We start from the raw sequence: 27,858 nt of genomic DNA on the forward strand, positions 1-27,858 counted from the left end.
GGGATTTCTGTGAGAGTCTCGGGGTAGGGTCTGCGGACATCTGTGGGGACGCCCGTTGTGTCTGGGTTTGTGAGGGTCTTTATAGGGTTCCTACGAGATGTCAGTGGGGCAGTCAGTGGGGGCCGTGAGGATCTGAGGGGGCATTGGAGCTCCGCAGTTGGGGTGAGACAGGCACCGGCTCAGGTAGCTGGGCAGGGGCGGAGTCTGTCCTCGGAGCCCAGCAGGACCAATAGAATAGGGCAGGGGGCGGGCTTTCCTGACAAGGGCCAATCGAACTGGCCGAGGGGCGGAGCGTCAATGACGTCAGGCCCAGACCGCCGCCGCGGGGCCTGGTTATCGCCGGTCCAGCGCAGCCCGGAGTCGCCCAGGCCTGAACTCCTCCCCAGGTCCCCGGCCCGGCCCCAGCGGCCCGACCCCGGCCCCGCGAGACACCAGAGGCCACTCGCAGGGGTGGGGAGCGGAGCCGCGGGTCAGCTCTGGGAGCGCCCGCGCTGGCCTGTCCGGCCCCGCCCCCGCCCCGGGCCATGGCCCAGCCCTTGTCCCGGCCCCTCGTCCTATCCCGATCCAGGCCTTGGCCCCCGGCCCCGCCCTCGCCCCGCTTCCCAAATGGGTCCCGGTCCCGGCCTGCGTCCCAGCGAATGCCCAGACCCGCGTCCCAACCCAGGCCCCACCTCCACTCCCAGTCCCTGGCCTGGCCCCCATCCCCGCCTCTGTCCTTGTTCCACCTCCTGTCACAAAGCCCAGCACAGCCGGTATCCCAAACCCATTCCCAGTGTTTTCGTAAGCCCCGGGCCCAACCCCTGCCCTTGCTCCAGTCCCCATCACAGCCCCTCCTTCCATCCCGTCTCCTGCCCTTGTTCAAGGCACAGGGTCCAGCCCAGCCCAACCCATTATCTCAGCCTTTGCCCTCATCTCTGTGTTTACCCAAGTCTCTCCCACTACCCACTCCTTTCTCTCATACCCTGCCCCTCTCCCAGCCTCGACTCAGGTCTGGGCTCCAGCTGCCGCCAGCCCTGTTGCTGCTTTTGCTGTTCTCTGTCCTTGGCCCAGGGGCTGGTGAGTGCAGAGGCAGGAAAGACTGAGGCAGAGATGGGGTTCTGGCAGGGAGGGGCGGACTGGAGGGATTCAGGAGACATAGGACCTGGGCAACTAGATCACTGAGAAGAAGTGGGGAGCAATAGGGAGGAGAAGGTCTTACACAACTGATAGGAGTTGGGAGGGTCAGAAGAAAAGTGACTGTGGGCTTGAGGCTCAGCAGGTGGCTAATAGTCCCTAGGACAGAGACTCCAAGCTTTTCTTTCCTGGTGTACATCCTGACCCCACTTTGACTCTTGCTTTTCCAAGGAACTCTTGCTCCTGCTTGTGAAATTTGATGGGGGAGACACAGTCCCACACCAGAGAACCTCTAGTCCAGTGTGGGAAGATCTAGGAGAAACCTTTGAGATATTGGGCATGCATTAAAACAGGCTTAAGAATGCAGTTTTGAAAATAACATGTAGCAGATGGACATGGGTTAGTTGCCATTGTAACATGTCCTTTTCCTGTAATGAATCTTGTGCCAAATAAGCTTGATTTGCCTGGGAATAATTCCTGACCCTTTTAGAGCAAGGTTAAAACTCAGAGGCCATTTTACAGATGGGGAAACTAAGGCTCAGTAGGGAAGCAATTTGCCCGAGGTCATACAGCTTGTAAATGGCAGTTTCCTAGTTCCTCTCCCATACTAGTGGTTTTTTTCACTGCAATATATGCCTAATATGCACACAAACCCAAGTGGGGAAAGGCTCAAAGCACAACCTGTTCTCTCCCCTGTCTGCCCACAAGGGGGCTTCATCCACAAATGTTCCTCATATGCCACTTCTCAGCCTAGGGCCACCATCCAGTGAGGAAGTGATTAGGATAGCAGAGGGAGAGGCCCAACTTCTTAATGGGTGGAATGTGGGGTGAGGAGAGGGTTCCGGCTGTAGAAGATGTGCCATAAAGATGGCCCCATTGTAAGGAGATGACTGTGGTCTTCATGGCCCTGACCCCCAGCCACCTCTGGTGTGTGTCACTCAGAGAGGGTGGAGATGTGCCTGAGGGCATCTTTGGCAATAAGAATGAACAGAGCAGCTGGGGATGGGGGCTTGGTCTCAGTGAGCTCAGGAGGCCTGGTTTAGTGTACAAGCTTGAGGAGATCAATGCATGCCAAAGGTCACCACCCCTGCAGAGATGTCCAAGCTCGGTGTGTGTGCTCACTGGTACCTGGGCGCTTACATGTCTGTGTGTGTACCTGAGAGATCTGTGGGAATGCTGGGTGTGTGCAGTGTGTGTACATACATCTGTGTTGGTGAGTGTCGGCACGTGTATGTTGTGTGGGGTGCATGTGAGCCTGTGTGTCTTCTGAGTGCCTGTGTTATCGTGTGAGGGGGAGGGTACACGTTGTGGCCCATACATGTTCCCCTTCAGCTCTTCCTGCTCCTCCTGTAGACAGATCACTGAAGTGTCACCTTCCAAGTGGATAGTTCCTTGGTTGGAGGCAGTGTTGATTGCCTCCCACAACATATATAAGTAATCCATGTGCCCCCAGCTTGACTCCTTGAAGGAAGGAGCCATAGAGGGACTCAGTGTAGATTACTGCTGCTGGCAAATTGGGTGCTCAGCAGAGGTAGTAGCCAGGTCAGTTTTTCAGTTTGGGTGAGGGGGAGTCCATACTGTTGAGCCCAATTCATAGATTCCATCCCTGCCATCATGGCTTCTTTGTTCATGAGCCCACTGAACAAGTATGAGCTGGCTAGGGGAGGAGGGTTACTCACAGCCACAGAGCTGTAGAAAGCTGAAAGATGTGGTTTAAAACATGATTGTCCAGAAGTAGGTTCAGGTGCTTTGGGGAGAATTGTAATGGAGTTGGAAAAGAGCACTGAATAAGTAGGGTGGCATGCAGGCAAGGCTGCTTTAGTGCTTTTCATAGTCACTGCCTTGGCAATTGCAACCTGGCCTGCAGGGGTACTCTGTGACCTAGTGATGGTGATAGGTTTTGCCCAAGGAGAGGCTGGCAGTGTCACAGGACCGTCATAGCACAGTCGGTCTCAATAAATGCTTATTGTTGGTTTCAATCTCATTTCAGGGATGGAAGGTACCTCCTGGGTCTCCTGGTCCTACCTGAATCCTTGGGCCTTGAGCCCATCCTTGGGCTCAGCTGATGGCAGTGGCATAACCCAGGCATGCTTTGCCATTCCAGGAAATGACCTTTCATTCTACTTAATGCTATCACTAGCAGGGCCAGCATCAGCCTGTGTGTATGTGTGTGTGTGGGGGTGTGTGTGTGTGTGAGGTAGTGGTGGAGAATCACCCTTAGCTTCATCTAGAGGTACTGGGGCATCCAGGATAGGTTCATCTGAGCTTGGCTAGGGCCTTACTGATGCTTCCTCTGGGATACAGCTCTGCAGGCCCTGGTGAAACCCCAAACCAAAGCTTGGAGTGAATGGGGCTATGGATGTGTTCTCAAGGATCTGCCCTTGGAACTTCTATGTTTCTCCCACCACATCCAGCTGCTGCGCACTCCGTTTTCCCACCAGCCTATTCTGTAACCTCTGTAGCCCCTGGCCACTTTTGGGGTGGCTTAACTAGTTCCCCAATTCTCCAGGCCATGGCATGTTCCTTTGAATCATAGGGCTCTTTGTGCTTGTCTATCCATTGTTTCCCAAAGGTGTTAGCTGCTTTTCACCACCAGCTTTCTGAGGGTCTCCCCTGGGGGCCTGGCCAACATTTCTGCCTAACAGTAGCAATGGCCCATCCAATGACTCATCCCTGGTACCTGGGGAGGAGAAGCCCTCCTTTAACCCCAGCAGAGGGTGCTCCAGAGCTCTGCTTTCTCGTAGTAATAGTATCCAGGGTATTCAGCTCTTGGCTTTCTGCCTCCCAGTTGTCACAGCCAGGGCTCCTAGGAAACCTGTCCTTCCCATCAGTTGGTTCATTTCCCTTCATCCGTCTTGGATACATTGCCACTGGTCTCTGAATGCTGTTCTGCGAGCCTCTCTGGATCCTGGGCAGTTGCCCAGCTTGCAGGGTGGCAGGTCTTCCTTGCTGACAGTTGAGATTGATCCTGTGGTCTGAACTGGGCGTAGTCCTTGGGTGCAACCATGGCATTTGAAGATGAGCACAGGCCATTCTAGGGCCAGTGGCCTCCACCTATTTAGGGCAGCTCTCTGCAGGGTGACTCTTGAGGCTGCTGTAGTTCAGTGGGGCCAACATTAACCTGTGTTCCCTCTTCCAGGAGCCTCCTGTTCCTCGATGCCTCTTTCTGTTATTTCAAATACCTCATTTTTGGAGTGTAATCTCCCATTTCCAGGGAGGAGGTGGTCAGACTAGGTAAGCCCTGTGGATATTTCCTACTTGGCTGAAAACTCCCCTCCAGCCTCCCCCACCCACACTCTGTCCTGAAGTTGCTTGAGTTCCCAACCTTCTCACCTATCTTGGGGGCATCCTTCTGGGCTTCTCTGGGCTGGTCTTAAGTCTCCAGAGCAGTCAGATTCCCCAGTCAACTTTGACTGCCATTTGGGACTCTCTTCCATTGAGTTGAGTGATGGGGTTATTCTCACCGTGAGGTGCCCATGTGTTTGCCTGGCTAGCTGCTGACACCAGACTTCCTGCTCCCTGTGGCTCTGCTTCTAACAGCCATGAGCAGGTATTTTGGCACTTTGGCATTTCAGTTATTGATCCCCCGACCCCAACTGCTCTGAATACGAATATTCCCAAGTGGTTTGAGATTCCACTGGGTCACCAATTGACTGCCTCACCGGGCCTCCCTCTGGGGAAGTGCCCTATGGCTGCTTATTCTGAATCATAGAGGGCCTGATGACTCTGCTTTCCTCCTCTCCTGGGGGCTCTCATGGTGGCCTGCCAGCTCCTGTCCTTGCCTCTGCCACCCAAGCAGGCCCCTTACAGCCTCACCATACTTTCCCTCCCCTCTTGCCCTGAGCCAGTATACAGACAGCTCTTGTGAAGCTTCTGAGGGTTTTTACTGCTCCTGACCAAGGGGAATGAAAGGGGAAGAAAGGAAACAAGGAGGTTACACAGTTCCACACTGACTCCCGAGCCCCACAGGGGAGTTCCAGCCTGCTCAGTGGCCGGAGAGCCCATGCCAACACTCACACACACACACGCAGGCATGCCATCCACACCTCTGTTTTGTTAGGCTTGGTAAGAGGAAAACAATGGCTATTAAGTGAGGGGCAGGCATGTAAAGGGTCCTGGTTTTCAATTTAGACGGATCTAGGTTTGACTTCTCAGTTTGGTCTAGGTTTGAGCCTCAGTTTCCTTATCTGTAATAACAGGTCATTTTTCTCAAGGTCATTGTAAGGCTTAAAGCAGATGATGGCTAGGACAGCATGAGACCTAGTTCCTGGCTTGGAGGAGAACGTTGGTTGAGTTGATGCTACTGGTGAGGAAGTCTGGCGTGCCTGCTGCGTAATGGAAATGCCCTCTGTCCCACCCTGCTCCCCAGGAGGCCTCTTCCTGACTGACTACTCCACCTGCTCACCCCGCAAGCTGAGCCCCTTCCGCTCCTTTGCCAGCGCTGAGCTCTTCCACTTCCACGTTCCTGAGGACACATTCCTGGCTGTTTGGAACCTCATCATCTTCAAGGAGCAGGGGGGGACCTTTGGGGACCACTGCCCAGACCAAAGTGTGACTGTGTGAGTGTCTGAGTTAACCTCCTGACCCCCACTTCCAACCCAGACTGCTTTCCAAACTAAAGTGTGCCTTTCAGTATCTAAACTGACCTCCTGACTCTGACCCCTGACTCCTGTCCAGATTGAAGTGTGACTGACTGAGTGAGGGCCAAGACTTCTGTCTCCGACTCCTTCCTGACTACTGTTGGACTGTGTGAGTGCCTGAGCTGACCTTTTACTCTGCGTATCCTGACCCTAACCTGGAACTGCTTTGTTGTATGTGTCAGTGTAGGGAATTCGCTTGTTTTATTGGCGATGAGTGACAGTTCTCCTTTCTTTTCCCCATTTCCCATCTCCTACCCCATTGCCTGCCTTCTTCCTCTCCTTTTTCTGGTCCCCCAGGTATTTCCGGTCCGGGGCACCCCCTGTCATCAATCCCCTGCACACACACTTCCCAGGGGACACGGCTGTGCCTGGGGTTTTCTCACTGACCCTCAGCTGGACGCTGCCCAACCGTACCTCGGGCATCTTTAACGTCAGCAGCCCCTTACCTGGGGACTGGTTCTTGGCTGCCCACCTTCCCCAGGCCCATGGCCACATCTCTGTCAAGGTGGGTTGATGCTGCCCAGGGCAGGAGGGGCCAGAGCTGCTTCTCTATCTCTGCTTAATTCCGCCACAGGCTACCTGGCACACCAGCCTTGTGCCAGGGTGGGCAACAGCATGAGGGTGACTGGGGTGGGGCATAGCTAGAGGCCAGCAGGTCACCTGGTGGGCCAGAGGCCATGATCTGAAGGATGTAATTTGGGAGCCTTAGGAGGACGTGGTGGGTCCAGGTAAGTTGAAGGGCAAGTCCAGGGTCTGGAATCAGTCAGAGGCCCCAGCACTGTGGAGTGGTGTCCCTTCCTATTGGAAGGTGCAAGGGTTAATCAATGTGATCAGAAGCCAGCCAGGGACTGGTCAAATGCTGCTGCACAAACCCAGGACTAGTCTTGTTCTACATCTTGATTGGTGACAGCCCTGCAGACTCTCATAGGCGGCAGCCCAATCGTTAGTCCATTTGGGAGAATACATTCCTTTCTATTGTAATTTCAGCTCCCCACACCCTATGGAAGACCATATGAGAACACTCTGGAGCAGGGAAGCCCTTTACTGTTAAAAGGAGGCTTTGGGCAGTTGGTGTCCATCCTGACCGTTGCCTCACTTGCCTCCAGATATCAGCACTGATTTCATAGAGCAGAGATTGTTAAAGTCTGAAGTGTCAGTTCAACGGTCAGGATGCTTCTCCATTCTTCTTTGGAGGGGAAGGAAATGCCACAAAGTTCTCCTGCCACTCCCAGGTGTTGGGCAGGCCAGACTTCCTCCTTGTAGTCAGAGGATCTTAGGTTTCTTACTCTTGTCCGTTGGTGGGAAGGGAGGGTGTAATGAGCTGGCCATTGTCAGAGTGGGATGGCCATGTGTGTGGGGCCAGTGGTAAGGGTGAAGGACTGAGCATGAGCAGAGAGAATTTAAAGAACAGAATACTGAAGAACATGAGAGCTGGCGGACCATTGAGAATTGAGAGGGGCAGAAATTCCAAATCAGGTGAAGATGTGACTGGGATATATTTCTCCAGGCTGAGTTTCTTGAGGACGGGGGCTCCGTGACTCAGCTCTCTTCCTCCTGCGGTAACTCAGCATTCAGAGAAGGTGTGAGGATGCTTTTGAATGAGCTGAGAATCGCACAGGGCCAAGTGAACTGGCACCACTGTTGTCAGAGATGGGAACTAGGTTTGAGATGGTGTCTCAAGTCCTCAGTGATAGGCCTGTTTTTCCTGAGAGTGATGTACAAGAGAACTTCCTGTCAAGGCCTGGAGTCCTCTGGATGGGAGCTTGCCTGGAAATGGCTCTGGGTTCTAGGTAGGTCTTGACTTCCATCAGAACTAAGAGTTATTCTGTTTGGAGGAATGTCTTAGGTCATTGACCAAATCCCAAGGTGCTCGTTCCTCATCCTAACTCTGATCCTTGACTCTCTTTGTGAGAACTGATAGGGAAAATCCCTCTGAAGCCCTGCTCTAGTTATCTAAAAACGTTTCTGGGAGAGCAGGAGGAACCTGGGGCCTAGGCGTGGGCTAGGATTATGGGAGCCGAAGCGTGGTTAGGAGAGGTCAGAACCAGGCTTGACATACCCATTTGCATCTAGATATAGCAAGTGGGACCTGGTATTGCAAGCTGGAGCCCCAGCCAGCAGATCTCCTGGGGTGTGGCAAGACTAGAGAGAAGAGTGCACAGCTACACCTTGCCCATGAATGGCAGCAGACCTGGACTCTATGAGAGACGTGCTCTTCAGTCAGGCCTATTCTAGAGGCTGGGGGGGCAAGGGTCATCTCTGTGTCCCTCTAAGAATTTGATTACCTTTTGGAATCTTATATGTGCCTCTAAGGATTCTTTTCTTTCTTTCTTTTTTTTGTGAGGAAGATCAGCCCTGAGCTAACATTCATGCCAATCCTCCTCTTTTTTTTGCTGAGGAAGACTGGCCCTGGGCTAACATCTGTGCCCATCTTCCTCCACTTTATATGGGATGCCGCCACAGCATGGCCTGACAAGCGGAGCATTGGTGCATACCTGGGATCCGAACCCGGACTGCCAGCAGCAGAGCGCGCGCACTTAACCGCTACACCACAGGGCTGGCCCCTCTAAGGATTCTTAAGTTCTCTAGTTAATTCCCTAGACTCAAGCCTGTGGGTGGATTGTCCAGAGCCTTCCTCCAGGGCTCCATCTTCTCGACTTGCTTTCTCCTTACACCATGGTCCTGACTTCCTATGAGGCTTGGCCAACACACTTACGTGGGTTCAGGGATATCCTTGGATGGAGACTGAAAGAGTCCCAGGGATAAGAAGGCAGAGCTGTTTCCAGGGCCCTCCTCAGCTTTGGGAATGAACTCAGACCTCCCTCTAAACCGTAGTCCTTGAGCACCCGCTTTGTCCCAGGCCTTGGGTTGGGTGCTAGGGACACCGATAAATAAGATGTATATTAGTGAGATGCAGGAGATGTTTTGAGAGGACAAATGAGAGATGGCTAACTCAGCTTGGTAGTATGATAGAGTTGGCTTTAGGAAACTGGTAGGAAGTGAGGCCTGATGTTGAGAAGGCAAGGAAAGGCATTCCAAGTGGTGGGAGCAGTCTGGGCTACAGCTTAGAAGGGAGAACTGAGATTCAGTATGGGGTGGTTGGTGTGGTGGGTGAAGGAGCTGAGGGGTGAGCAGAGACCAGATCATGAAGGGCCTAGAAGTTTGAACTTTATCCTGAGAGTGGTAGCCTTAAGAGGCTGTAAAAGAGAAGTGACTTATCTGGTCCAGGCTGCTCTCCTGAGCTCTGGCCCACGCTTCTGCTGGCCCATGTCTATCTTGTTCTCTGCCGTATTCCTAGCCCCCAGCACAGAGCCTGGGCACATGTGGGAGCATGGCACATTTTTGTTGCCCTTCTGCAATCTTCTCAAACTCATATTGTCCAGAACTGATCTCACTTCTCCTTTTCTTTTCCCTTTCTTCCTGTCAACCTTTCTGCCTTGACCCATGCCTTCCATCTGCTTGCCTTTCCTGTCTTGGAGCATGTATTCATCTTGTAGTACCCACTGCCAGTCTGCCCTGAGGGGCTGGCCTTTGGGTTGTGGGTGACATCTGGCACCCAAATGGCTCATTAGGGGAAAGTTCTCCAAATGTCTGGGGACACAGTTCTCCTCGAATGTTTCCTCTTCCCAGCTCCAAGATTTGAAAGTAAATGAAAGCAGGTAAAATAATGAAAACAACATAAGGAAAGCAAAGAAGCAGATTGTACAGAAGAGAAGATTCGGTTGAATCCACCAACTAGGACTGAGCATGGCTCAGTATCTCAACAGAAGAGGTTAAAATCTGCTAACAGTGCTCCTCTGCTCTTCTTCCTCCTTCTAAATTTTATTTGTTTTGAATAGGTAATATATGCACCTGGTACTACATTCGAAAGGTGCAAAAGGCAGACAGTGACAAGTAAATCTTCCTCTTCCCTTCTTCTCCTTGCAGTCCCCACTTCCTCCCTCCAGAGTTAACTGGTAACTAACTGTTAACTAGTTCCTTATATTACTCTTTCCTTTTGAAACACTTGCTCCTCTTGGCCTTGGTGACTTCACGGAACTGTCCCGGTTTTCCTCCTGCCCACTGCTCGCTCCTTCTCTCTCTCCTTTCCTGGCTTCTCCTCTGCTTGATCCATACATGTTGCGGTGCCCCAGTGCTCAGTCCTGGGACAACTCCTTTTTTATTTCCCTATTCTCTTGCTAGGTGTCTCCAGCACAATAGTTTTAAATACCACCTATAAGTTAATGTCTTCCAAGTGTATTCAGCGAGTCCTAATTTCTTTGAATCTCAGACTTTATATATATATAACTGCTCACTTGACATCTCCAATTGGACAATTGGATGTCTAAAAAATGTCTCAAACTTAGCATGTACAAATCAAAACAAAGCCCAAAGTAAAAATCTCTTCGATTCTCATTTCACTTCTCCCAGTCCAAGCCTCTTCTTTTTCTTCTCTTCTTTTTCTTAGTAAACGGCACTGCCGTTCACCAGTTGCCCAAGCCTCATATTTAGGTGTTGTACTTGATTCTTCTTTTTCCCTTATTTCTCTATAGTCAATCCATAAAGAAAAGGTCTTGTTGACTCTACTTCTAAAGCACGCCCTGAATGCATCTCCTCTGTTTCCATTCGTAGCACGCCTTCCCTCAGCCTTCTCCTGGGCCACCACAGCAACCTCCTGCGTCATCTCCCTGCTCCCACTCCTGCCCCTGCAGTCTGTGCAGCACTTCTTTACTTTGGGTTCACTGGTGCTGACTGACTGTGGGCCAGGGGCTGTGCTGGGTACTGGGATATTCCCACAGACAAGGCCAGGTGTCTCTGGGCATCTGTAGTCTACAAGCCCCATCCAGAGCCTGGCACTGGCCACCCTGCTCAGGCCTTTCTAAAGAAACCCAGCCCACCCATACTAGGAAAGTCTAGGAATCAATCTAAAGCCGTCCACTGCAGCTTCCTTCAGACTGTTTCCCTTCTGGCCCTCCTGGGTTCTCGTTTCCTTGCCGTGGCCCTGCTCCTTCCATGACTGCTGATGTTGACTCAGTTTGGACTCTCTCACTTGACTTCTGCCTTGGCAACTCTTGAGGACCTGACTTCTGGTGCCCTTTCTCTGGCCCCATTACAGGGTGAAGGTTGCTGCATCTCTGCACCTTCCCTGGTCTCCACTGACTGAATGCTCCCCTCCACAATAAGAGAGGGTATTGGATGTGCACATTATACAGTTTAAGGAGGGAGCACATCTTAACCATTGAGGTCTTGTCTACTGATCCTTCAATTAAGTCAACAGTAAGCAAAATGTAGAGCAAAATGTTTCTTCCCCCGGGACTGTGCAGCAAGGAAATGCGCCACCTCCTGAGCGTGAGCCCCCACCCTTGGGGCTCATTTGCCATGAGATTATTATGGTGGTGATTCCTGCTGTAGGAAGTGGGGTTGATGACATGGCTTGTGATAGTATTTCTGGTCCTTAGGGTTTGACACCAAAGGTGAAGGACATCTGCTTCGGATATCAGAGATGGAGGTCTCTGAGCAACTAGGTGGGTTTAGGAGCTCTCTCAAGGGACCCTCTTTTTGACACCCATTCTTTAACTCAACAGATATTTTTTAGCACCTAGTATTTGCCAGGTGGTGTGCTAGGCATTGGGGATGCAATGATGCAAAAGGCACAGAAAAATTCCAGGCAGAGGGTAATGAGGTCTTCCAGCCTAGCATCCATCAAGGCCTCCTTCCAGCCTTGTGGAGCTTTGCTGGAAGTCAGTGCCTCGGCTGGCTTGTTCCATGGGATAGAACTCAGTGGGATGTCAGAGCCTGGAACTTTTGTCCCAGAACAAGGTTTAGAGGTATGTCTTGGTCAGAATAACCACATAAATGAACAGTGGCCTCTAGTTTATTGGGCCAGCATGAGGTCATTTGTCCAGAAGATCAGAGAAGCCTAATCAGGAGCCCCCTCCTCCCTGAACTGCTAGGATTGGAGGGCTTAGATGGCTGCAGATGCTGCAGAGGAGGAACCAGAACAGATAGGATTATGCTCACTGAAGGGTGATGAGGCTGTGTGCGCTGGGGGTGGCGTGAAGTGAGTAGCCAAGGGTTAGGGATCTTCCCCAGAAGAGCAGCTGAGGGAGATGTGGCTGTTCTCCTCTAGTAGCAGAAGAAACCCAGCCTGAGGCAGAGGAGCAGATGTATCTGTGGGGCCTCTGAGGACAGACCAGTGGGAGGGGAGAATGAAGACAGGCTTTGGCTTCGTAAAGATCAGAGCTGCCCCCAGCTGGATTGATTTGTTTATTCAGCAAACATTCATCTGTGAGGTGTACAGTCTAGGTTAGGGTCTGTGTCTGGGGGAACAAAAAAAAAAAAAAAAAAAATAAGACAAGGTTCCTGTTCTCAAGTTGCTTATAGTCTGGAGGTTGCCTTGGAGGTAGAGGGACCTTTAAAGCAGAGGCTAGACAAGCACTTGGGAGGGGCAGGGTGGGGCCTTTTCCTTTATAGGAAACTAAAGATTCAGATTGGTGTGTTGGAGGCCTTAGGGAGCTTTCCAACCCCAGTTGAAAAGAGAGCCAGTGTTCTAAGTTCCTGAGGGCTTAGTAGGGGAATGGGGGAGTTTGAAGTTACCTTGAGGGGCTGTCTAGAAATGCTCAGGTGGAGGGGCTAGACTGGAGGAGGGGCGGGCAGGGCCTGATTGCCAGGAGGGCCCAGGTTTGAGTCTTCAAACCTCAGCCACTGCTGAGGGTCATAGTAGATCCTGCAGACCCAGGTAGGACAGAGGTGGGGCTCAGGCAGGAAGGCCCAGAGCTTAGAGAGGCCTCAGTCACAGCCCTGGGAGCGCGAGGCCGGAGGTCTGTCTCTGACCCTTCAGCAGGTTCTGTTTGCCTTGCTTTAGGAGCTTCCTTGCTCTCTCCCCTCCTGCACCCCCGCTTTTCTCTCAGGGTCTCCAGGATGAGTGTCAGTACCTCCTTCAGCCACAGCTGATCGTCCGGCGTTTGCTGGACGTTGCAGTGCTGGTGCCTGGCCGTCCCTCAGAGCAAACCCTCTCTCCCCACAATCGCTCGGCCCTGTACAAGTAAGTCGATACCCCCACAGCTGGCCCTTCACTCTTCCTTCCCTGGCCTCAAACGGGGAACAGGGTTCTCTTGGCTTTTCTGCCTGCCTGCCCATTCCTGCTGTCCGTCCAGCCAGCCTGAACTGCTGGGCCCCCCAGAGCCCCCGGGGCCGGTTGGACCCCTGCCTCCGTCTCTCCTAGCCCAGAGGGGAGGACCTGAAAAGGCCTCCTGTTCTCCTGTGTCCCCTACCCCTTCATGCCACCTTCTTCCTAGTGTTTCCCTCATTCTGGTGTCCTTCTCACCTCTCTGTACCCTGTCTTTTCTTACCCCCAACTTCCCCTCTGCCCAGGGTCTTTGTGCCCAGCTTCACTTACAGGGTTTCAGCGCAGCTGGTGTGTGTGGGGGGCCATGGGGCATCCGCCTGCCCCCTGACACTGTGCCTACGCCCCAAGGCCCCACCGCTGCACAACTCAAGCACTGTGGCCTGTGGCAGTGCCTCGGTATGTCAGCTGGAGCTGGTACTGCCCCCCTGGGGGCACTGGGTCTACGTACGTGTGGAGACACCATCCCAGGTCCCTGGCAGGACCATCCGCTTCCAGCTGTGTGTGCGGTTGCAAGGTCAGAAGCCCCACATCTGCCCCAGTCTCCCAGCCTGTGCTGACACGTGTGGCTGGGGAGAGGCAGGCATGGTGGCTGTTCACGAGCCCTCTGCCATGTGCCTACAATCTCCCTGACCCCACCCAAGCTCCTTCCTGTTCCCTGACACCTGCCCCCTCCCCCGAACTTGGAGCTTCAAGTCATTGGAAGGCATTCACATCATTTTTTGCACCTGGTTTGGGGCTGAGGGGCCCCATTACTCTCTTTGATTGAATGTCTCTTTCAGTTTTTTAGGGTGGGCAGGCACATCTAGGATGTCTGGAATATTGTCCTTGCCAAAAAGCCCATGCAAGTCAGTGAGAGGGCCCATCATCTGTGTCAACAGTGTCTTCACTGCCCTCGGGGTGGAGGAGATGATCTTGATTCCCTCCAATGTGACATTCCATTATCTGTGACCACCAGGAAATCCCTGGACCTTATCCTGTGACCCTGGGTGCCCCATATTCCCAAGGGACATTTTATTCTAGTTCTCACCCCTCCCTACCCTTTGCTAAATCCTGTCTGGCTCAGATCTGGTTTGTGGTGGGGCTGCAGGGCTTGTAAGGGTGGCAGGCCCCAGCTCTGATTTCCTCTGCCCCACAGAGTGCCCACAGCCCAGCCTGTCCCGTACCCTGGTCCCCGGAGCTGCCATGAACATGCCTCAGTCGCTGGGCAACCAGCCACTGCCCCCAGAGCCGCCATCCCCTGGGGCCCCTGTGGAGGGGCCTGGGGCCACATCCCCACCTGAGCACTGCTGGCCAGTGCGCCCGACGCTGCGCAATGAGCTGGATACCTTCTCCGTTCACTTCTACATCTTCTTTGGCCCCAGCGTGGCCCTGCCCCCCGAGCAGCCCGCCGTGTTTGCCCTGAGACTGCTGCCAGTGCTGGACAGCGGAGGCGTCCTCAGCCTGGAGCTCCAGCTCAATGCGGTACTCTGGAGAGCGGGGGTTGCCCACAGGGAACTCGAAGGAGAAGGTGTCAGGGTGTGGGGGCCCTTAGCTCCTCTCAGAAGCCTCTCCGGGTTGCTTTCGGCCAGCTTTATGATTAGGGACCATGTCTCAGCCCAGTTCTGGTCAATAAGCCTGAGCATTGACTCCATCATGAATGGGCTACGTCAGCCAGGGCAACTCAGAGTGGTCAAGGTTTTCCCAGTTTTGTAGGCTAATCTCCCACTTACTAAGGGCCTCTTTCTATGGTGGGTATTCACTTTCCTTCATATCTCCTGGGAGGGGAGTTCACCACCTCTTGAGGCCATGCAATCCATGTCTAGACAGCTCTGATTGCTAAAGGCAGTCCTGACATTCCATCAAAATCTGCCTCCATGCAATTTTACCCACTGATCTTTGTTTTGCCCCAGAAGCTATATCCAGTAAATCTATTCCTGTCCTTTTTTTTTTTTTAATTAATAGACTTGATTTTTCAGGGAAGTTTTAGGCTTACAGAAAAATGGAGTAGAAAGTACAGAGAGTTCCCACATCTTCCCTCTTTCCTGTATAGTTTCCCCTATTAGTCACCATCATGTAGGCTGGTGCATTTGTTACATCCCCATCCTATTTTAACAGCCCTTCAGATGCCCCTCAACCTCCCCAAAGCCGAACCACCTCAGCATCTTAGGCCTCGCCAACCCCCGCCGCCCCTACTGCCCCGTCTCCTCCGGTCATTGTGTCTCTGAAGTGATCCACGGTGGTCTGACCAGGGTGGCAGGTGGCGTTTGTGCAGCCTGAGGTCAAGTTACCTCTTTCAGCTGCTGCATCACACTGTGGGGTCACTTAGGGCTTGTGGTGAACTAACATCTCCGGGTCTTTTTCTTTTCCTTCTTTTGTACTTTCTTCTTTTGAATTTTGAAAACAGTTTTATACATTTACTTTTTTGTTATAAAATAATAGGATCACATGTAAAAGTTTTGGAAAACAGAGGAAGACACAAAGCGATGTGTCCTCCCAGTCCTTTTTCACATTAACTGCTGTGTTTATCTAGTTGTAACCAAGGGGCATACACATTTCTGTGCCCTGAGCCTGGTTCATGTGAACTGCTGCCAATTCCCATCTCATATTTTTGCAGTGAACTTTTTCTCCTGAATGGAAGAATTTATGTCCATCTTTGAGGCATTGCCTAATACTGGTTTTGGTCTTAGGCCTTCTCTGCTTTGTGTAATTCACACACTTGAAAAGCCAGCCTACTGTATCTGTTAGTCATTATTTTCAGCATTGAACTAAGAGTGGGCTGAGGGCAGAGCCCTGTGTCAGGCCATTAGTGACTATCTTAGGTTGGTACTGATCCAAGGTAACGTATGTCTTTTTCCCTTTTAATTCTGTGATCACCCAGCTCTGAGGGCAGGGACCATTTTCCTATCAGCTGACCTGAGACCTGGTTTGTGGCTTGATGTGGTATTTTTTGGGACACGGGTCAGAACTTTCTAGTGGTCCTGCTGGTCAGGACAGAGCTGATTCTTCAGCCCGAAGACCTGCCTTATTTTCGTACTCAAATTCTCTCTGACTCTGTTCTGGGTAAGGCTGTATGTATTTTGTGTTTGCTAATTGCCATGCCTTTGGGCAATGACAGTGAAGTCTTGATTTGACCTTGAAACTATAGAGCCCGTATCAGAGACCAGCCCCAACCATACTTGTTTTTTCGCAGGGTCTTGAGAGTAGAGGCCCAGCCCCCTGCAGCCCCTCACCCAGTCCCTCTTTGCATTCTTGTCTATTTACTCTCATGGGCATTTGCTTACAATCCACCCACCTGCACGCTATGACCCTTGCCACACACCTCAGACAGCCTGTTATATTTCTTCTGGAAGGTAAATTGGCACATCTACTCTGATCTTTCCCTCCAAGTATTTTGATTTTTCCCTTGGATCAAGAACTGGACATTTGGATCAGAGAACTGCATACCTAGAGGACATTTTTTTCTTTGGCTCCCCCCTAGAATGACTTTTACTGAATAACACTTGGGCATATCACCCTGGGCTTGTATTGAGGGAAGTTACAAGCAAGTGTATCAAACTCAACCCTCGAGGTTGAGGACAGGATGGCACACAGCACTTCTTTGACAAGATTTATGGGAGAACCACCCATTTGGGTCTTGTGCTGCTCCTGAGACTGATACACTCTCATCTTGTGGACTCACAAACCTGGTAGCTCATCATCTTCCCTTCTTTGCTTTGGTTGCTTGAAGTCAGCATCACATACATGGCCCACATCTAGGACAGACTTTATTTTCCTATCCTGATTTTTAAATCTCCATGTGTTTATTTTATCCTGTTATATGTATCTAATAAGCTGCCTCAAATCCTTCTTAAATGAGGTGAGTTTGTGGCATCCTGTTGCCTTTGTTCCTGAAGACAACCCCTTACATTTACTCCTGTGGAGATCCAGTTTCTTTTCAGCCTGGCCAGGTTGCTACATTCAGTCCCTCAGGTGTTCTGTTACCACGTTCAGTATCTGGGCTCATCTACCCTGAGGAAGAGTGCAAGTGCACGTCCCGCTCGGCCTGCCGGCCAGGTGCAGATGTGGAGATGATTGGAAACCTGCAGTCACCTGTATCCAGCACCAGCCCCTTCCCCTTCCCCCCAACACGCTAGACAGGCCTGAAAAAGAGGGCCATCTCTCTTACCTGGATGGAATTGAAACAGTTCTGCCCAAAGGTTTCAGGATCTGGCCTTGCCTTCTGTTCAGTCTTTGAAAGATCTCTGCTGTGGAGGTTTCCCAGCTTTGTTTTAAGAATGGAGGGGAGAGAGAGGCTGTGGTGTGGGGAGCACCTGCAGGAGTGAGGCGTCCAGGGAGGGCTGGAAAGGATTCTGGGGGAGGCGTTGACAGGTGTATGACTGGGGGCGTGGTAGGACCCCGAGGGTGTGACAGCCTCATCTTCATACCTGCCCTCCCCAGAGCTCTCTGCGCCAGGAAAACGTGACAGTGTTTGGATGTCTGACTCACGAGGTGCCCCTGAGCCTGGGGGAGGCAGCAGTGACCTGTTCCAAAGGTGGGGGTGAGGGATGGCGGAAGGAGAGGAGGCCGGAAGGCGGGGCTGGGGGTGGCGGCGGATGGTACGGAGGAAGGGTGGGCTAGGGCGTCGGGGAAGCGGGGTGAGGGTTCTTTAGGGTTCTTTGGATTCCAGGTGGGTGAGGGTTCCTTAGGTCTGACCCCTCCTCCCTCTCACCAACTCTCTCTTCTCCCTTCTCCCCTCAGAGTCCCTGGCCGGCTTCCTCCTCTCGGTCAGTGCCACCTCCAGAGTGGCCAGGCTGCGGATGCCCTTCCCGCAGACGGGGACCTGGTTCCTGACTCTCCGCTCCCTGTGCGGGGCGGGGCCTCGGTGAGCAACTGGGGCGGGGCCGGGCTGGGGAGGGGGCGGCCCGGGCCCCAGGTGACGGTGGTGTGTGCGCAGGTTCGTGCGGTGCCTGAACGCGACGGCCGAGGTGCGGCTGCGCACCTTCCTGTCGCCGTGCGTGGACGACTGCGGGCCCTACGGCCAGTGCAAGCTGCTGCGCACGCACAACTACCTGTACGCGGCCTGCGAGTGCAAGGCCGGTGAGCGGCTGGGCTTCCTGGGTTCAAGGGCGGTCGGGAGGGGGCGGCAGCCTGAACTGAGGATGGGTTTGGAGAGAATGGGAGGGCGCAGCCAGGGTGAGGCCACCCTCCACTGGCAGTGGTGTAGGGCTTGGCAAGAGGCCGCGAGCAGAAGTGTCTGCTGAACCCATGGCTGCGTCTGTCGTCTTCCACGCTGTGCCCTCCCAACCCGCAGGGTGGCGAGGCTGGGGCTGCACCGACAGTGCCGATGCACTCACCTACGGATTCCAGCTGCTGTCCACACTACTGCTCTGCCTGAGCAACCTCATGTTTTTGCCACCTGTGGTCCTGGCCATTCGGAGCCGATACGTGCTAGAAGCTGCTGTCTACACCTTCACCATGTTCTTCTCCACGGTATGCAGTGGCATCAGTGTCTTCACTGAGTCCTTATCTGTGTTGGTGGGTGAGGGTCTACGTTTCCATCCTGTTTTACATGGGTTTGGGGATGTCCACACCTTAGTAATATGAGGATGTCTCCTCCTCACTGTGTATTCTACAGCTGTGTGTCCCAACCTTTTCATATCGTGGCATGCGTAGAAAATAGTAATTTTTATAAGGCACATTGAGATAAATGAACAAGTCTGTTTGCAACTTAAGATAACAGACAGCCACTGGAGACATCGTGGGGTCTCCAGCTGTCCCACACCCTGCATGTCCACCTAAGAGCTGAAGGGAACTTGATCTCAACACACTGGCTGAGAAACTGCCCTACAGTACGGCATTGTGTCTCCCCCTTCACCGTATTCGCCTCTGCACGGGGGCAGGAAATGCACACTTTCACCCACATCTTTACACGGAGAGTCTTCACCTTCATCACCTTCTCTCACGACGTGAGGACCATGCTATGCTTATGTTCTCCATCATACTGGGGATTTCTACATCTTTGGTATGTTCTTTCTTATGGTATGAAAAGGTTTCTCCCTCTTCAGTTGCCATGGCCTCCTTGATATCTCATGGAAATTTTTGGAATACAGAGGGGATCTCTGTAATTGGGTAATTTATAGAATAGTCTGGCTCTTAGAATCCAAAGAAGCTTTATATATTCACCTATGTCCTGAGGCATCATGGGAAATGGCAGTGTAATGTAAAATCACAGCTCAAAGGAGTATTTTTGATGAAGATTATTATAGTTTTGAACCCCTCCCCTTCCATTACAGAATCTCCACAATCCCTTCCCTATGTTTTCCCACTCCTCCATAATAAGAAAAGTTCATATTACAAGCAAGCGTGACAGATATTATAAGGAAAGAGAGGACAGAGTCTGCTAATATGACTTAACTCCCATGTAGACTTTTCTTCCCCTGAGATGCTGCATCTAGGGGTCTTTTCATCTCATCTCTGGGCACTTGGCATCTTGTGACATACAGTGCCTGCCCATGAGCACTGGAAAACCCCAATTAGATGGAGTCAGACTTTCCTCATGTCTTGGCAACAAGGATATCATGAAAATCAATACATGCCCTTCTTTTGTCCAGCATTAATAGATCAAACATATGTCCAAATTAAAAAAATCCTACTTATCATTTAGGAGAGAGTGGGGGGCAAGTGTCCTGAAACTGAGGGTCATATCACAGGGTCCTCCTGGATGTTCATCCACAGATGAGGAAGAGTAGGCTGTAACCATGCTGCAAAGGGAGACTTGGGCCCTTTAAGCTGAGTGAGAAGAGCACACCCCAGTTTTGCTTGACTGGGCCCCCCTTTTTTAGACCTGCTTTGACAGTGCTTCATTCTATTTTTATATTAGACACTCTTTCTCTTTTTTATTGCCAGATGCCCTCTATGCTGTTGCTCACCAAATCCTCTAGCGACAGCTGTTCTACCAGCCCACTCTTGGCTGCATGCAGATCTCATGTGATTCACAGTCAGGAAGAGTAGCTAAGTGTATCAGGAGCCTGGAGCATGTGGGAGGGCGTATCCATTCTCCCGCACCAGCATCCTGGGCATTGGCTCCAGAGGGTTCAGTCCCGGATGACTCCTCATTTTCTGGATACAATGGCATATCAGCCTGAAAACAAAAGACCTTCCCCCCAAATAGGAACACCGGAGGAGCCTAAAGTGCCTGGCACCACATTCAGAGCTTCCACTTTCTTAAATAAGGCAAAAAGCAAAAGATCAAGGAAAAGATACTGGCTCTGAGGTGTTGCCTAAAGTCCTGCTCTAACTCCTGTTCTTTTCCACATGGGCCAAGATGTAGAGCTACTGGTCATCCAGTTTCCCCCAGCAGGTTCCCTGTTGTCCCTGCTTCCCATTCTTTACTTAGTTTAGACTTATTTCATTCTTAAGCAGTCTTCATTTAAGGACTCAGTGCTCCTGTTGCAGGTCACAGTACCATGACAGTAGATGACAGTCTTCTTCCCTGTCTTCAAATCCAGGACAGTCTACTCCTGGGAGTAGTGCATTGGTTCCGATCCAGGGCATGGGAGCAGACAGTAGCTTTGTTCTTCAGGAGTTTAAAATGTAAAATGTAAATGTATAAAATATTTAAAATGTAAAATATGTTACTTAAAATGTAAAATATGTTAAAAAAATAGACCACAAACCCAGCACTTGATTTTCTATGCCGGACAGTTCAGTTCAGATAATGATAACAGCAAAATAACATCTACTAAACGCGTGCTGTGTGTCAGACACTGCTAACTGAATTCTCACAATAGCTCTGTAGTAACAGATAGGTACTTTCATTATCATCATCCCTTTTTGCAGATGAGAGAAGTTTAGATACTTTGCCTGAGGGGTAAGGTGAGTGGCAGACCCCAGACTTGCTCCCCTTCACTCCAGATCCCTTACGCGTGTCCGCGGAGCTGTCTTGCTCCCCTTGCGCCAGCCAGGGAGGTGAGTACGCTGATACATTTCTCACCTGACTTCAGTTTCTCAGAAGTCTGGAGTATGTAGAGAAACTCATGACCTCAGTTTAGTGGTTCTCAAATTCTTAAAAGATAAGAAGAGCCAATTAAAAGATCAAAAAATATAACCAAACCAAAATATAAGAAATCATCAGGGAAAATACATTGAACATTGCAGTTGTGCAGCTCTAACCCATACAGGTCAAGACGCTGTACAAGGACTCAGCGCTGCTGGAGTCCTTATGGTCGGGTCCCAAAGACCCAGACGGAGCTGACATCCTGGGCCCTGCAGCCTTCCTTGCTGACTGCTGACACCCGAGCTGCAAGCCCACCTTCTCATTACCTCTCTGTTCCTCACACCATCACAAGTTACTCTCAGTGGCCCTTGGCAAAATCCCATGGCTGTTTTCAAGAGAAAATGGATGCAGAAAATAAGAGAACAGCAGTAAGTTCCATTATATTCTGAGTGCAGATATTCCAGTCTTTGCCTGGATTGGATGTATTTGCATTTCCAGTTTCATATTCTGTAGTGTCTGCCATTGTGGAGAATTAAGATGAACTATATAGTTCTGTTAAAAGAATATAAAATTCTACAGAAAAAAACAATTTAGGATAATTTTCCAAAGTTATCTCATAAGTAAAGAAATGTCCAAAGCTGAGGAAGGTGTCAAATCAGATTAGAATTATATTAATAGAAGGCAGTTTGTAGTCTAAATTCTTTATCTTAAATTCCCTAATCTTTCTGTGTTATTTCTACCACTTCTTTTTATTGCTATTGACAAAAGGAATGCCAATCTAAAAATTAGCCCACAGGGGCCGGCCTGGTGGCACAAGCGGTTAAGTGCGTGTGCTCCGCTGCGGCGGCCCAGGGTTCACCGGTTCGGATCCCGGGCGCGCACCGACGCACTGCTTGGCAAGCCATGTTGTGGCGCCATCCCATATAAAGTGGAGGAAGATGGGCACGGATGTTATCCCAGGGCCGGTCTTCCTCAGCAAAAACAGGAGGATTGGCAGATGTTAGCACAGGGCTGATCTCCTAAATAAATAAATAAATAAATAAATAAATAAATAAATATTAGCCCACAGTTTTCAGTGGAGCAACAATGCTGCAATATATATTTTTTTTAATGGGGGAAGTTTATTAGTGTGAGGATAGTCTCCCATGAATATACGTGGTATAAGATCTCTAAAACTTGCTGAGTACATACTGTGTGCCAAACATATAGGAGAGTATTCCAGACTTTCAGAGTAGAGTCTCCCAGGTAGCTTCATAATTCAGCCTTCAGTAGGCCATTCCAGTGTTCTGTTCAGCCAGTTACTTCTAGGTGATGCAATATGGTTGCACCAGTGAATTCTATGGTGGTGAACAATTCGCTTTACTTAAGTTACTATAAATTGTGTCTCCTAGTTAGAGATGGTGATGCATGGGGTGCCATGGCAATGGATAATGGATTCTTCTCCATGAATAATACAGCAGTCTGAAGCACTGCAGGTAGAAGGGACAGATATATACCCAGAATATATGATGACAAGATGCTGACTTTTCCAGGTTGAGGAGTTTCAATGAAGTAAGCTGCCACAGGTTGTTGGCTGGTTTCCCTAGTGAATTGTGCACCATGAGGGAGTCAGTGATAGACTTTGCTGATGGCATTTTTGGACATTCAGCAGTGACAGTAGCCTGATCAGGACTGGTGAAAGGTAGATCATGTTGTTTAACACACTCTGCAACTTTAATTTGACTCTACCCCTATGGGTTTTCTACAACCTTAAACAATCTCTTTGACCTTTTTGTGCACTTGGAGGATAATCAGTCATAGAATACTAGGGAGATGATTTCCCCCAAAACCTCTCCACTCCAGAGACAGTCTCTCCATTATTCTCCACTCTTTTTTCAGTGCAGAGAAATTCCTAGGAGAAAATCTGCCTTCAATTAATAATTCCGTTAGATGTGTATTCAATATTAGGGGGTTCAGCTTTGCTCTTCTGCTGATATATAACTTCTCTTTTCTGAGATTGAAGGATTTATTACAAGTCCCTCTTCCAGAAATGTTTGGGCATTTCCTTCTATGTACTTGAAAGCCAGGCATGTGGAGTAAGTGCTTGGTGAAGCCTGAAATGTAAAATTAATTCTTTAAAATAAAGTCCTAATCATAAAACAGTATTGGGTAATTTATTGAGCTGTAGTACTTATATCTGGTCTTGGAGGTAGAGAATAATCAATGTCCTGTAGCTAAAATAGAAAAAGACCAAAATATTCATTTGTTTAGGAACCAAATTAACTCCCAATTAATCAGCACATATAAAAGAAATTGAAAAATAAGCAAATCTTTTAGCCATATCCAAACATTAATTCTAATGCTGATGTGGACCCACATGAAAAGTCTCTCAAAGTTTCCCAGTAAGAACTAATTTTCTCAATGATATATAAGAGGGAACCGTGTCCCCAAACTTATAAGCCCTTTCAAAAGCCTGGGATGCTCACTTAAAATGTGATGATTCCAAAACAGTTTCTTCCTCAAGGGACAACATTCTTCACCTTCAAGGTGAAGGAAAAGGAAGAAGATAGGTACACAAGTTTAAGACTCGCAATTTAAAATTTGAAGGAATCAAACCCAAGGTTTCCCAATGCCAGTTAATATCCCTAAGTTTTCTTTTTCATTTTTTTTCTTTTTATAAACTCCCAGCTTCTCCCTGCCCTTGTATCGTTCACTCTATTCCCTTTGTCTGTTGAAGTTATCAATTTTGCAATTCTAGTGACTGGATGAAATCTGCAGCCGGTTCAAAAGGAACATGAGCGATTTCTTTCTCATCCTTTGTCTCTAGAGACTGAGCTTTTGAGTCTGTTTCCCTTTCTACTGGTGGCAGTTCTGCATCTGGGCTGGATTCTGTCAGTTTTCACACCAGAACTGCTTCAGTTTCCCACCTGCTTTTTCCTAAGGAGGATGCTGTTTGGTTAAGGTTAGAGTGTCACGTGATAGGAGTTTGGGATATAATGCTCCTTTTTCCTGAACTTTTCTTCCTGACCTTGCCTCCACTTTCTTGTTCTTAGATCTAACTCATTCAAACAGTAACCCAGGTTCTCCCATTCCCATTCTTCCCAGAAGTTAGAGACCCCACTGCTGCCCGTGAGTGAATGACTTGTGACGTTGCTCAGCTCTCTCTTTCCTCCACTGTGACTGGATATCCCTGCCCTCTGCCCACACCCAGGATGGGGCTCTGGAGGGCCCGGTTACCCGCCTCACCGAGGTCTGTAAGGACGCCTCTCTTTTGGGCTCAGAGCCCTCTGACTTAGGGTTGCCTTTTAATAGAATGATGAAGAAACTGACCTGGGCTGAAAGAACTGCCTAAAGGGTCCCTTCTGTCAATGATGAAATCACTTCAAAGGCCGCCTTGGGATGCTGCAGCACTTAGCCTTCCTGGCCCAGGTTCAGCTCAGCATGGTGTATTTCGCTGCAACTCTGGCAACTACACCAGCTTGTTTCTCCTATCAAGAAGTGTCCTCAGTAGCCATGGCTCCCTGAGGACCTGGGGTAATGTGCAGGGGACAGAGATCAAACAAATTGATTCACAGAATCTTAAGAAATGTTTTTGATCCCCTAAAATCTGCTGGCATGTCTCAAGCTCAGCTCCAATGAGTAGATTTTGATCAAGTTTATATAGATCAGAAACCTTTTCTCTCCCATAATAGCTTTTTAATTTTCTTCTTAACTCTGCTTCCATCACCATAATAACCCGTTCTTCCTGATGATATCAGGAGATGGGAGGAGTGAGCATGCCACGCTGATGTTTGTTCTCGGGCTGGAGCTGTTTGTCCTCAGAGGTCCTATCCGGTGTCTTTTCTTTGGGTGGGCTCATAAGGCACATGACACAGCAGACACATGTTCCTGTCATCTTTGCACCAAAGGTATTCTTAAAACCAAACGTGTTCTTGGTATTTGGCGTCAGTAAAACTCAAATCACATAAATTCTACATAGAAGTTAAGAGAAAGGTGACAGCAAATGTTCTAAGACAAAGAGAGCTCAGGTTATCCCTGGGTAACCCTTTCCACAATAAGGGAATGCAGGGTGCCAGAGGCCATGGTAGCACTGTCCAGACAGACACAGAGGTTGGGACCACAGATCAAGGGAGGCTGACGACAGACCTTGGTTCCTTAATTGGAGTGCCCAGCATAGCTTGGTCCAATTCCACTTGTGTCCCCTGCACCGCCTTTGAAGGTCCTCAATACCCTACTCTTTACTCTGTTCCCCACAGTGTATAGGAGGGGTGGATGCTGTCCCTTCCCCATATTCTTCCTGTTGGTGTGAAGTGCCATGCTCTTCTCCATGGCCTTAAGGACTACCTTTGTCTTACTGTGCACCCCATGGTGTTGAGTGGGAGGGGATGAAGAGGGCCATTTAGTGTACAGCCTGAGGGTGAAGCCCAACTCAGAGTCTGCACTATCTGGGGAGACTGGGGCATGACGGGAAGCTTGAGGTCTGAGTTAGCCAAGAGGCTAGGGTCTGGCCCCAGAGCTTGGGCCAGGGATGAGGATTATAGATGGGACTCACAGCGAGCATAAGGAGACAAAGAAGGATTTAGATCTGGCCCCCTCCCCACCTCACCGCCATGCTCTCCACAGCACATTCCAGAAGCAGGAAGATTAGGAAGGTGGGGAGGAGGGTCAGGGCTGCCAGATACATAGGGCTTAAAAAGCTGACCAGGCCTCCCTACCACATTCTTTTCAGGAGTGGGGAGTCGGGTATTTCCCAATTCTGCTCAGCCTATGACCTCTGAACTCTGCTTTTCTGGCAGCAGGACACCACCCTTGTGGCCTCTTTCCCCAGTTTCGTAGACCTGGACCTCCGCCCCAAGTTCTCTCAATGCCTGTCATTTCTTCCTCCAGTTCTATCATGCCTGTGACCAGCCAGGCATTGTGGTTTTCTGCATCATGGACTACGATGTACTGCAGTTCTGTGATTTCCTGGGCTCCTTAATGTCCGTGTGGGTCACTGTCATTGCCATGGCTCGTTTACAGCCTGTGGTCAAGCAGGTCAGTCCAGAGTGGGCCCTGGGGGCAACCATAGCCAAGTCTTGAAATCCACTCCCGACCTCTCCCTGGGGGCATTGTCAAGTGTCTCTTGCCATCCTGGCCCAGCCCCTGGGGTGCTGTCCCCCGTCTCCAGCCCAGCCCCTGGAGTCCTCTTTCTCTAGGTGCTGTATTTGCTGGGGGCTATGCTGCTGTCCATGGCTCTGCAGCTTGACCGTCATGGACTCTGGAACCTGCTTGGACCCAGTCTCTTCGCCCTGGGGATCTTGGCCACAGCCTGGGTAAGGGTGAGGAGAGCTGGCGGGCCCCAGCAGGACTTGGGTGCAGGGCCCTGGGTACTTGGTCCCCAATTTAAGGTGGGCTTGGACCCTGTCATCATCACTTAGCTGCTCACGGTGTCCACTCCAGTCTCGGCAGGTGGCTTCAGGTCACGACCAAGGCTCAGGGGAAGCCTGAGCGTGACCAGCTCTGGCTTGGGCTCCAGGCCTGCCATCCCTGAGCCCCACCTCTCTGCCCCACAGACAGTGCGCAGTGTCCGCCGCCGGCACTGCTACCCGCCCACATGGCGCCGCTGGCTTTTCTACCTGTGCCCGGGCAGCCTCATTGCTGGCAGTGCCGTCCTACTCTACGCTTTCGTGGAGACGCGAGACAACTACTTCTACATTCACAGCATTTGGCATATGCTCATCGCTGGCAGTGTGGGCTTCTTGCTGCCCCCTCGTGCCAAGACCGACCACCGGGTCCCGTCAGGAGCCCGGGCCCGGGGCTGCGGTTACCAGCTGTGCATCAATGAGCAGGAGGAGCTGGGCCTTGTGGGCCCTGGAGGGGCCACTGTCAGCAGCATCTGTGCCAGCTGAGGGAGGCTTTGGGCCTGGTCCTTGGGGAACATGAACTCTTCCTGTGGGTAGAGAGCCTTTCCTGGGTTCTTCCGGGGAGTGTGGAGCCTTTCTGGGGACAGGAGACAAGTTGTATTTCTTGATGACATGGAGTCTTTCTTAAGGACATGAACTCTTCCAGGGACCTGGCACACCTCCTGTGTCCTGGGGTCCTCCTGCATCCATGGAGTCCTTCTTAAGGACTGAAGCCTGTGCAGAGCCGCAGAGCCCCTCTGTGTGGACCCCTTCCCAGAGATGTGGAGCCCTCCTGGGGACATGGATTCCTTCCCAGGGAGACAGCCCTTTCAGGAACATGGCATTATTCCTGAGGAAATGGGGTCCATCTTGAGGAAACCGAGTCTCCAATCTTCCCAGCAGCTCAGCAACTCTGGCCTCAGGCTTCCTTTCCAGACACAGCATCTGGGCTGTTCTGTGCTGGGAGGGGGGATTGCAGGACAGATGGGGCTGGGATGGCTCGTTTCCTGAGTTGATGCAGGTGGAGTCACGTGTGTCTCCAATGAAGTATTTGCTGGTTCTGTGCTGCCTTTTTCCTGGGCCAAGGGTGTGTGTGTGGGGAGGGACCCTGAGGAAGTCAGCAGGGGTGATGGGAGTCCAGCTGGAATGAGCTACTGTCTGAGACTTTTGCCCAGCACTGCAGGCTGCAATGGCCGGGGGTGGTGAGTTGTGAGTGTGTGTGTGTGCACTGAGATGATTTAAATCAGTGAGAGAGACCTGGGAAGGAACAGGAAAGGAAGCTGAGGTCCCAGGAAATTGGACTGGCAGGTACAAATCTCAGATGTACAAGAAATATCACAGGAATGTAACTTCTGTTTTGAGCCCCCATTTTGCCTGAGTGCCAGGAACATGATATTTTGTCAACCCAGAATTTCTTCTCTTTCCACAAGGGTTGCAGCTGAGTTCCGAGGGTCTTACATAATGCCAAGATGTTGCGAGAGTGTTCTCTCTGGTCACCAGGGTCCATGCTGCACCCATCCCCTGAGATTTCCATCATCCCACCTGGTCCCCAGTCAGCGGTGCAGGCAGGCCATCCCAGAGCGGTTTCTTGTTTCCATCTGCTAACCTTTTGCTGTCCTAAGGCTCTCTCTACCACTTCTGTGCCACCTGCCAAGACCTGTGAGACCTGGGCCATCCAGACAC

General features: G+C 50.8%; 1 protein-coding gene across 1 annotated transcript; it reads left to right on the forward strand.

Annotated features, from left to right (window-relative positions):
* Positions 1-499: 499 nt before the first annotated feature.
* Positions 500-27,270, forward strand: TMEM8B (transmembrane protein 8B). Its single transcript, XM_058523508.1, has 13 exons — positions 500-1,056; positions 5,483-5,672; positions 6,051-6,258; positions 12,644-12,777; positions 13,107-13,375; positions 13,997-14,322; positions 17,278-17,371; positions 17,578-17,701; positions 17,774-17,916; positions 18,131-18,309; positions 25,682-25,828; positions 25,990-26,106; positions 26,347-27,270. Exons 1-13 carry the CDS (start codon positions 525-527, stop codon positions 26,680-26,682), a joined length of 2,799 nt encoding a protein of 932 aa, XP_058379491.1. The 5' UTR covers positions 500-524; the 3' UTR covers positions 26,683-27,270.
* The last annotated feature ends 588 nt before the right edge of the window (positions 27,271-27,858 follow it).

This window comes from Diceros bicornis, chromosome 28, assembly GCF_020826845.1.
Source record: "Diceros bicornis minor isolate mBicDic1 chromosome 28, mDicBic1.mat.cur, whole genome shotgun sequence".
Lineage (NCBI taxonomy): Eukaryota > Metazoa > Chordata > Mammalia > Perissodactyla > Rhinocerotidae > Diceros > Diceros bicornis.

What these genes read in the sequence shown, in the direction of transcription:
- TMEM8B (XM_058523508.1), top strand. Translation starts at nt 525, where the DNA reads ATGGCCCAGCCCTTGTCCCGGCCCCTCGTCCTATCCCGATCCAGGCCT. An exon ending in ATGGCCACATCTCTGTCAAG is followed by an intron (nt 6,259 to 12,643) that starts GTGGGTTGATGC and finishes CTTTTCTCTCAG; the next exon opens with GGTCTCCAGGATGAGTGTCA. An exon ending in TGGAGCTCCAGCTCAATGCG is followed by an intron (nt 14,323 to 17,277) that starts GTACTCTGGAGA and finishes TGCCCTCCCCAG; the next exon opens with AGCTCTCTGCGCCAGGAAAA.